The 10785-nt window shown below is 44.0% G+C and overlaps 3 protein-coding genes and 1 long non-coding RNA gene across 4 annotated transcripts in view; 2 read left to right on the top strand and 2 right to left on the bottom strand.

Moving 5' to 3' along the window:
- LOC118409766 overlaps positions 1-289 on the bottom strand; it is a 13372-nt gene extending 13083 nt beyond the window's left edge. The window contains exon 1 of the long non-coding RNA XR_004830476.1: positions 104-289. This is a non-coding gene — a long non-coding RNA (uncharacterized LOC118409766). The remainder of the gene's footprint in view (positions 1-103) is intronic.
- A 175-nt stretch (positions 290-464) lies between these two features.
- On the top strand, positions 465-4454 carry LOC118409765 (cyclin-dependent kinases regulatory subunit 1-like). Its single transcript, XM_035811057.1, has 3 exons — positions 465-658; positions 2424-2551; positions 3748-4454. The coding sequence occupies exons 1-3, from the start codon at positions 600-602 to the stop codon at positions 3807-3809; spliced, it is 249 nt and encodes an 82-aa protein (XP_035666950.1). The 5' UTR covers positions 465-599; the 3' UTR covers positions 3810-4454.
- Positions 4455-5759: 1305 nt separating this feature from the next.
- LOC118405277 (outer dense fiber protein 3-like) lies at positions 5760-9405 on the bottom strand. Its single transcript, XM_035804692.1, has 4 exons — positions 9127-9405; positions 7266-7376; positions 7001-7114; positions 5760-6712 (listed from the first exon to the last, which is right to left on the bottom strand). Exons 1-4 carry the CDS (start codon positions 9176-9178, stop codon positions 6231-6233), a joined length of 759 nt encoding a protein of 252 aa, XP_035660585.1. The 5' UTR covers positions 9179-9405; the 3' UTR covers positions 5760-6230.
- Positions 9406-9616: 211 nt separating this feature from the next.
- LOC118405270 (COP9 signalosome complex subunit 2) overlaps positions 9617-10785 on the top strand; it is a 35898-nt gene continuing 34729 nt past the window's right edge. The window contains exon 1 of the mRNA XM_035804683.1: positions 9617-9853. Coding sequence (XP_035660576.1) covers positions 9761-9853 — 93 coding nt within the window. The 5' untranslated portion in view covers positions 9617-9760. The remainder of the gene's footprint in view (positions 9854-10785) is intronic.

Raw genomic sequence — 10785 nt, 5'->3', positions numbered from 1 at the left:
AGAATCGAACCTGGCGAAAGTTCACAGCAAGAGTGAACTTCGCGCACAAACTTCTTTAAACAACGCGGGAAACTCCATAAAAATAAGTAAAATATCAACTCACCTTGGCTGCCTTCTTGCCCTTTTATCCTCAGCCTCGTTGTCTGAACCTGGGATCTTCCTACAATCGAGTAACAAACTGTACAATGCTGCAAGAAAACTTGCACTTTTACAGGAAATAAAATTAGTCAACATACAGACATCCGAGCATCAGCTTGATACTTTGACCTCTAATCACGTGATCAAATAAAAACTGAAGGGAAAACACAGTTTTTTTTAAGCTAAAATATTTCATATCTGTTTTATGTCACACTTTGCTCAAATTTATATCTTGAGTTTTAGAAAACATCTAATTATCGTGATTTTACAAGCTTTTAGAAGTCGGCATTTAATTATGGTAGTCACGTGATGGAATCTCACCAATCAGCAGAAGCCGGGGAATTCAAATTCCAGCTGCGTAGAAAGAATCCCGACGTTTCCACAGCTGTACCACTGTTGTGCGTCTGAGAGCGGAAAAGGCACGGAAAACAGGCTGTAATTCCCTGCAAAGACGACCAAACATGGCTCACAAACATATCTATTACTCGGACAAGTATTACGATGATAAATTCGAATACAGGTAGGTTTTTCTGTCGTAAAATACTAGTACGATTTCTCTTTGTGCTTGCGGCCATTTTTGTCATGGAAAGTCGTTCGTCTCAGGCGTCTGTTTTTCATTTTCCGTCCAGCTTATATATCTAAATATTTTCATATGATACTACAAAAACATAGTGTACATGTGTCAATCTTTCTACTCAAATTATCATTGCAATTTTGTTACAAGTTTGTAAATTGCTGTTGTTTTTCCATGGTGTCCACGTGACCCCACCCCAGTCAGAACAAGGAGTTGGTCAGAAGAAGAAAATATTTTTTCGCTAGACATCCCTGTGGTCAGTCCTAGTTTCGGGAAAAAGATGTAGTCATCATATACCCTAAAGAAGTTTAGATAGATCCATTATTTGCAAATCTTGAATTATCAGTAAATTATGCTCAGTCCTTTCAAAATAACTTTATGATCAGATGTAGTATCCTTCTACTAAGTACACAGCTGCACCAAGTCTTCAGTGCAACATGATTTTGCAGGCGGCAGTGTAACAGCAAGGAGGCTTTAATTTTTTTAAACCTCCTTGGTAACAGTGACTGCTAAACTAAAGATGCCAAAAGAAAAAGAAGCCTTTTGGCCGAACGGTTTAGCGTCCGGATTTGTGAGCTGGCGGCCCGGGATTGGCGCAGGTTCAAATCCCGGGAGTCAGGATATTTGTACATATTGTTTCCCGGGTGTCGGCATGTTGTTTCTTTCTGTTTCTACTCCCTTGTTGTTTCACCAGTTCCATGCTAGGATTGGGGCATATCCGAACTCTTAAGGCCATAGCCTGGATAACAGACCCCAACCCAATCTCAAAAAAATATCTGTCGTGTGAGGGTCTAGCCAAATGATTTACACGTCAACTTTAAGTAAGTTGACGTGGAAGGTTACACGTCAACTTACCCCATATAAGGCGACCAGCAGTCAACTTATTACCGGCAATTTTTATTCTGATTCTATATGTGTACATCTTACTTCTATTTGCAAATATTAGTTAAAAGCATGCTGAAAAAAACCTTGTGGCTCTAATGTCAAAGTTCCCTTCGCTGTTTGGTGACGGACGACAGAGAAAGTCAGCCATGTTGCGTACTGGGTGCGCCTTCAAGTATCCTTGCTGAAATTGATACATATTGGCTGCTACAAAAGTGATAGGAAACTACGTAACGTATACTTATCTACTTGGTCTATGTGAAAATGTTCTATTTGACTATGCTTGACTTGAGGCTGTAGCTAGTGGCCGAACACGGTTATGCGGCCGGCCAGCTATACATTATTCGGAGTCGGACTGGCAAGAGCGGTACGCAAGCATAAATTGAAAGTTTGTTCAATATGACAGCGTGCAAATTTCGTCGCTGTCGCGAAAAGCGTAACGGGGGCCTGAGTTACATCTGTTAGTGGTCACTGTTGTAAATTCAAAAATACAGCAGGTGGTCTTTATTTAACCAATCATGGCAGGGATGTGGATTGCCTCCTGCTGATCCTGGTTCTGTTCTATTGTATTGGTGGGAAATTTGGCCACTATTTGGGCAAACTGAGAGAAAGGCCTATCTGATTCTACCTGGTCTGACCAGACCCCCACACGGCGGGGGCAGGGGTCTGGTATCCAGGCTACTCGAGCCATGGACGCATGGTCATGATATGCAGCATCCAAATAAAATCTTGAAAAGTTTTGCATGGTGTGGTGAGAGCACCAAATAAGTTTACAAATTTGAATTTCCTCAGTATTTGACTAATGAGAATACACAATTTGCTTTTCCAGACATGTGATGTTGCCGAAGGAACTTGCCAAACTGGTCCCCAAGAGCCACCTGATGTCAGAGACGGAGTGGAGAGGCATCGGAGTGCAGCAGAGCCAGGGCTGGTGCCACTACATGAAGCATGAGCCAGGTAATATAGCCAGGGCTGGTGCCACTACATGAATCATGAGCCAGGTAAGCCAGGGCTGGTGCCACTACATGAAGCATGAGCCAGGTAATATAGCCAGGGCTGGTGCCACTACATGAAGCATGAGCCAGGTAAGCCAGGGCTGGTGCCACTACATGAAGCATGAGCCAGGTAATATAGCCAGGGCTGGTGCCACTACATGAAGCATGAGCCAGGTAAGCCAGGGCTGGTGCCACTACATGAAGCATGAGCCAGGTAATATAGCCAGGGCTGGTGCCACTACATGAAGCATGAGCCAGGTAATATAGCCAGGGCTGGTGCCACTACATGAAGCATGAGCCAGGTAATATAGCCAGGGCTGGTGCCACTACATGAAGCATGAGCCAGGTAATATAGCCAGGGCTGGTGCCACTACATGAAGCATGAGCCAGGTAATATAGCCGCACATTTGCCATTATGCTCAAACCTTCCAGGTGCACCCTAAATTAGAAATGTGCACCCAATTCTTTTTTTTCCATACGCTTCCTGCCAATACAACTGGCCTTCGTTACCATTCGAACGATCGGCATTTGAATATTTGCAGAGATTTTATGCGAGCTTTCTGATTGGCTGAATTATGGATGGTTCAAGCGCTCGTTCGAACAGCCGTTCCATTATCATCAACATGGCCACCGCGTCAGACGTTCATAATGCCTGAACTACCCAGCAAATCACCCGGAATTTCTTCACTAAAACGAGCAAAGACCTTAGAGGCTTTTCTCAACGGAAAGGATGTTCGAATAGCGTTCTTGCCAACCAAGTGTGGCAAGATTTTGATTTATCAGATCGTTCCAATAGTCTCGAAGAAGATGGGCCATTGATGATAATGGAACGCCTGTTCGAACGAGTGCTTGAACCATCCATAATTCAGCCAATCAGAAAGCTCGCATAAAATCTCTGCAAATATTCAAGTGCCGATCGTTCGAATGGCAACGAAGGCCAGTCGTATTGACAGGAAGCGTATGGAAAAATAACAAAAAAAGAATTGGGTGCACAGCTCTAATTTAGGGTGCACCTGGGTGTACAAACACCCAGTATTTTGAGCCCTGACTCAGGTTAGTTTGAAAGGAAATACATCTTTGTGTGCTGACCTGTATGAGACTCCAATGTAGTGAAATAGTACTACCAGTGAGATTTTGTTTGTTTTTATTTCCACACAGAACCACACATCCTCCTGTTCCGGCGGCCCATCACCACTCCGCCAGAGCAGCAGTGTCACTAGTGACCGCACCGCGCGTCTGCTTGGAACCATGTACAGACCACACACTCAGGTGCCGCGGCAGGACAACTCATGACATCATCATGACATCATCATGACATCATGGCAGCTGATCAGCAACCACCAAACAGTACAAACTAGAGTTGAACAGATGTTGTCTCCAAAGGTTGTCACCACACAAGTGCTATTTTGTCTGTGCCCTACATTTTCTTAACTTAATAATCGTATCTTCTCTATATCCTGTCTCCCTGTTCTATGCTAAGGACTTTCATCACTGTATTGATAACACTGCAAGTTTGCAACATGTAAATATTACAATCACTACTATCATAACAGCAATGTTGCAGTATCAATAGATAACAACAAAGTCATGGAATGTCAACTAAACACTCTCTTCCGTCTTTTTAAGAGTTCCCATTTAATATCTGTAGAAGTACATGTCTGTATGGACTAGGTGCTGAAAGTACAATAGTAATGCAAAATGTTGTAAGGATACGGGAAGACAATTATAGTGATGTAAGAACCTACATAGTTTCAGCCTTAGTCAGTTACCAGTAGGACCTCTTGCATTAACTTCCCTTAGTTATAGTAGCTCTTTTCTATTGTATGTATTAGAGTATATTGTTGAATAAAGTTCGGATAATAAAACGACTGCTGGTTGACTAGTGATATCTCCTGAAGACAACACTATTAAACTCAAAATTAGATCCACGGCAGGCTTTACAGATCCCACTGGTATCCACAGTTATAATGGCAGGCTTTACAGATCCAGCTGGTATCCACAGTTATAGTGAGACTCCTTCACTGGCCTCTCTGTAATTGCCATAAGTTGTTGGGGAGTGACTGGAGGGCGATTCACGATTTTCAACCAGGAAGGTTATTATGTGGGGAAAGGTATATATGCTGGGAAGTGAGTAGCCTGCCCGCAGTGTTTTTTTAATGTGCCTTTGTTGAAACGGCACAGGTCTGCTGTGGCCGCTTATTTTTGTCAGCTCATACTCTGAAGACCTAATCTGTCCAACAGTTCATATCTGAATACCTAATATGTTCAACATTTCATATCTGAATACCTAATACGTTCAACAGCTCATATCTGAATACCTGATACGTTCATTGGGTCTCAGGAGAACTCCAAAGAAGCAGCCACTGAGGCATGCCAATTGGAACATTCAATAACTTTGAATGTCCCAGCGGATTAAGAATGGGAAAAAAGCTGAAGTAGACAAGAATGCAACTTCTTCATTACACTAAACTTCAACTTGCACGTTATCCCCCTTGATTGTGTGAATTCCTTCAGAGGGTGAATTTTTTTCCCCGTCATAAATTACATTTCAAATTTTGTTTCTGGTGAGATTTGGAGTTTGGATAATCCTGGGCTGTCTCCAGAACCCGTCCCTCTGTTCTCGGACTGAATTTTGCTTGTTGGGACAGACTAAAATTTTATCCCATCCATCCCAAAAATATGAACTTAGTACATAAAATTGATCAAAAGGTGTTTTCGTATGCTTAAAATGACAGAATTTACTACTCTCCAAGCAGAAGAAGAGTCGCAGAGATATAGTAGTATCCGGAAAAATTACACAGACACTCCTCTTACGTAAAAGGAGCGTCCGTGTAATTTTTCCGACGACTCAACCTCTGCTTGGAGAGTAAGATTTGACCAGAAAAATCAACAGCATTGCCTCCCAAACAATGAAAGATTTAAACTTAAAAGCTGGAGACAACCCTGGATGCTTCCCATGTAACAACTACTACCAAACTACCCTTACCCCCACATTTATGGCTCTCCAAGCAGAGGTGCGGCTCCAGATCTGTCCAAAACAAGCTGCATCCTAACCTCTGCTTGGAGAGTAGTTTATATTATAGAACCTGATGCTAAGTGTTAGGGAAACCTTTTTCAGTCTACTGTGGATAACTGCAGTACATCTATGCAATGATTAGAAAAACATCAGCTGTGAAAAAACATGATCCTTTATTGACAAAAAAGACAATAGACTTTTCAAAACTGTGCAACCCATGGCAACCAAATATACAATGTTAATTGTTACAACAAAAAGCAAGATAACTAGATCTAGGTATAAATTGCATTCACATTGTAAATTATTGTGACTAAACTACATCCTGGATCACAGTTCCACTGTTAAGTCCTTGGATAAACACCACATTCAGTATTGGGAACCTGTTTGCTATGTCGTAAATACTGAAATATGATTACATATATCAAATGATAACAATACAACACTGAAAAGACATGTCTTGGCGTTCATATCCCAGTAAAGGTAGTAAAAGTCAGTTTGCTATTCGATGTGTTTACTTTCACAGATAAATAAACAACTGTTTTGACGTTGGCTGAGAGTAAAACACTACTGAACGGTAGCAGCATGTGGGAATCTCATGAGCTGGCTGTGTGAGTCTGGAGCTGCTTTAGTCAGCCACGTCCACAATGAGGGGTGTGATGTACTCTGAGTGCCTGATGCCCAGCGAATATGTGGGCGCCTTCTTCTTCGTGACGTAAACTCTCTCCGGGTAATGCGCGCCGGGTCCCGGCTTCTTGGTGGAGTCTCCCGGCATGAAGCTGCGCCCTAACATGGAGTAGGCCGGCTTCTTGTTGTTGACAATGTTCGGGTCGGTGGCGTTGTACCGGCCCGGCCCGGGCGCCTTGGCGAGGTCCTCCGAGAAACTGCCCGTCTTGGAGCGAGCCGTCATGGAGTAGCTGGCACTGGAGAACTTGTTGGGCACCTTGGAGCCCAGCAGCTGGGGCAGGCTGTAGCTGTTGGGGGCGGGCACGGCGTCCCGCTTACGGTAGCGCGTACGGGCCGCCATGGAGTACACAGGGGCGTGCCGCTCCCCCTGGGGGTGGACCTTCTCCGGGGAGTATGCCCCAGGGCCTGGGGGCTGGAACACTCCTGGGGACGGGAGACAGCAGAAGGCATGGTCAGGGTGTGAACCTTGTCAGAAATAGCAAGTTAACTACATAATGAGAGGTCAAACCTGTTGAGTTGGTGTTGGTGACCCGGAGTGCTTGGCTAAAACATGCTAGCCATAGCAAAGTAAACTTCCACTACTAGCTAGTTGTTTTTAAATTCATTTTATTTGCATCAGGCCCGTGGCCCATAAAAACGAACAGTATATTAAAGATTACTTTAGTTGTGCTTGATCCCAGATACGGATAAGCGCCGTGTAAATAAACTCACTTGGATCCTTGATACGACCGGAGACAGAGTAGGACGGCGTCCCGTCCACACCGTGCTTGGTGATTCTGGGTTCGATGAAGTAGCCGGGTCCTGGGCTGCAGTCCTTCTTAAACACTGCGAAGGAAAGACAGACAACCTTTAGATACTTGTTGGGATTTAATCATTGAAAGCTTCCATTATAAACAATTTGGGTCATGCATGCAACTCAGTCTTTATTTGGCAAACTGATGAAGAGAAATGAGGATGACCATGGCCTTGTACTCACTTGTGTCCTCCAGCCGCTTGGCGAGGGTGTAGGAGGGGTTCATCCTCTTGGTGAAGTCATGCTTGATGTAGCCCACGTTGCTCGGCAGGGCATACCTTCCCGGGCCGGGTCCTAAAAACAACACAAGTCAGCATAATGTAACTACATGCATGGCCAATGCTAATTGTCAAATCTTATGGACCACAAACTCTAATATGTTATCGAGCGATGCATATGAAGGCAATGTGATAAGCAGCTATGTCTACGGTGACTCTATTGCCCTACCAACTTCATCAATACACAGAAATGCCAAGCAACAAGATGCAAAGGCCAAAAAATATCCAAGCTTCAAATTCTAATGGTCATCAAGCATTGGTACTTTCCCTCATTGCTGCCTTCACAAAGCCTTACTCATTTCTGTAGTATAACATTTCAGAGTTAGACTGATTGCAGCTGCAGGGTGTCCATACCACTGCAGCAGTAGAACAAAGTAGACTACTACTGCACTTAGAAAATACCACATTCACCAGGTAGATTTAATGGTACTTTCTGTAAAAAAATGCTGATCTTATGACAACCACAGGGGATATAGTGTCATTGTTTATCATTGTTTCCATGACAGCTAGTTGCTAATTATCTCTTTCTACAGGAAAGGGCATTATTGTTTGACATCAATTTTTAAGCAAGTGCACAATGAGCCTAAATTGTCTCCACTCCGCATACAATAGTTTGAATCTGTAGCCTCTCCCCTGAGGTTGGTTCATTCAAACCGAGATTGCAGCTTTCAGGGCTGAAGCAGTAAATTGTGATTTTCCTGCGGCTTCAGCGTGTTGCTGTGGCATTGCTAATGGGGCATGACTGCGCTGTGCACCAGGGACAAGGAGAAGGGAACAGTATAAGCAAGTAAGTATCTCTGGAGACTTCCGCATTTAGGGAAGACAAGATTTCATTTCTAACGTTAAATGAATTAACGCCAACTTTTATTTTTCCGCACTTTGCTGCAGAGGGAAAATTACATGTAGTAACGTTTTCCTGTAAAGTGATCTGGTCTAGTATTGCCAGAAAGTTAAAGCCAAAAGAAAAGCAGTCCAGCTTCCATGATAATCCAACAACCCCAGGGACGATCCCTAAACTATCAGTTACTTTGTACTTCGCTAAACGCTTCACTGCACTCCCGCTTGTAAACCATATTGCACATACTTGGCTAAAGAAAACCTCTGAATTTAATTATTTCTTCCTTACTCTGTGCAAATGTCGTGTTCGGGTCTAGCTCTAAAATCACAAAAAAGTAGTCATCGGCGAATTCAAAGACTTTTTACAAAACAACTATTTTGCAGCAGGGTGGCGTTGCGTGGGTCCCAAACAACGCCGTATCCATTGTAAACAATGGCGCCCACACGGTGTGCGCTCAAGGGTGTCGGACCTCGCAAATCACGACGGACCAGAATTTTCCAGAAAAAAATGAGATACGACATACTGAAATGATCTGATGGACTTAGCACAGTATAGTGATAAAACACATCAACGTATAAACGAAGCAATTTAGCCCAGCAGAATGCAGGGATTTACTGAAGTAGGAGATCGAATAACCACAAACGCAGACACGCGCTGATTTCCACACTTCTAAATTCCATACCTTCCCATAAAATATCAGTGCCAAATTAAATTCTATGAACAAAAATCACTGATAAAAATTATTCAGCTATCCTTGATACACCTATAGACACAAGTTTTCCAATTAAAATGCCACTTAAGCGGTCTCAGTGGCCAGGATTGCCACACTCAGAATGAATGGATAGAAGTCTAGTCGAGAGGCATGGGCGGAAACGAAATACGCCCTAAAGTAGAAATATACTCCTAGGTTTTTAGAAAGTAGATGTACCTCTCTCCCGTGCCGCAATCATGGGCCTCGTCCTCTGCTCTTCCTCGGGCATGGTTCAGGATAATGTCCGGTAAAAACTTGCTACAAATGATGCGAGCTGCTTGCAGGGCGACGGTCTATCCACTAGTCAGCTGTTTGGTGTTGGCACCCCTAACATATACTGAGCGTTGCTACGGACGCCTAGGCAACGCTGTGGTAGCAACAACAAAAGGAACGGAGGACCCACTGAGTAAACAATTATTTCATCCGCAGAAGAAATAGTCCCGGTGGAATTGTTAGTACTCTGATAAATCAAAGCCCGCACTAGTAACAACACATGTGGGTTCTCAATTTTTCATAACTTTCTGCATATTTAGGTCATGCAAAATGAAATCGAGATTCTTTATTGCAGTGCACTTCGCTCTAGGTCAACACACCCCAGTGTTCACCTGTATCAGGGGGCTGCACACCTGCGGACAGTGCCATGGCAACGGTAAGCAACAGGTGCACAAAGCAGTCTCGCCGATCCTCGCACACCTGCCGGACAATGTAGAGCGACATTCCGCGAGACTCTCGCCCTTTCTCGCACACTGCGGCACAAAGTAGGACGAGATTCTGCGAGACTTCACTCCCGCCAGGGCAGAGGTTACAACGCATGCGCCTGGCGGTCCGTGAACTTGCTCGAAAATCCAAGATGTCGGACGAAGATGATTTTATGGTGGATGATGATGAGCAAGATTATGACTTGGTGAGTACTAGTTGGTACATATAATTGTGACTAAGACTTAAAGATATGATGGATGATATGATGAATACCTGTTTAGCGAAATAATTTGTCGTATGACATTACGTTTCGCCCTTCTCTGCCATTAAAAAAAGTCATGCTTTTCACAGCGAAAAAAAAATGCTACTGCATTGGGCTATTCCAAAAAATAATGGAGAAGGGGGGGCGGAAGAGGTCGGATTGGATAGGGGGGGTGGGTAAAAATTCTGGATCGGATAGGGGGGCTGGGTGAAATAAATACGGATCGGATAGGGCGGTTGGGTGAAATGAATACGGAACGGATAGGGGGGTTGGGTGAAATGAATACGGAACGGATAGGGGGGTTGGGTGAAATGAATACGGAACGGATAGGGGGGTTGGGTGAAATGAATACGGAACGGATAGGGGGGTTGGGTGAAATGAATACGGAACGGATAGGGGGGTTGGGTCAAATGAATACGGAACGGATAGGGGGGTTGGGTCAAATGAATACGGAACGGATAGGGGGGTTGGGTCAAATGAATACGGAACGGATAGGGGGGTTGGGTCAAATGAATATGGAACGGATAGGGGGTTGGGTCAAATGAATACGGAACGGATAGGGGGGGTTGGGTCAAATGAATACGGAACGGATAGGGGGGTTGGGTCAAATGAATACGGAACGGATAGGGGGGTTGGGTCAAATGAATACGGAACGGATAGGGGGTTGGGTCAAATGAATACGGAACGGATAGGGTGGTTGGGTCAAATGAATATGGAACGGATAGGGGGGTTGGGTCAAATGAATACGGAACGGATAGGGGGGTTGGGTCAAATGAATATGGAACGGATAGGGGGGTTGGGTCAAATGAATATGTATATATAATTGTTGTATATATGTATGTATATATAATTGTGAATTAAGCTCATGGTCTTTG

The sequence above is a fragment of the Branchiostoma floridae genome, chromosome 2 (assembly GCF_000003815.2).
Source record: "Branchiostoma floridae strain S238N-H82 chromosome 2, Bfl_VNyyK, whole genome shotgun sequence".
Lineage (NCBI taxonomy): Eukaryota > Metazoa > Chordata > Leptocardii > Amphioxiformes > Branchiostomatidae > Branchiostoma > Branchiostoma floridae.
This window is presented reverse-complemented; position numbering and strand designations above follow the sequence as displayed.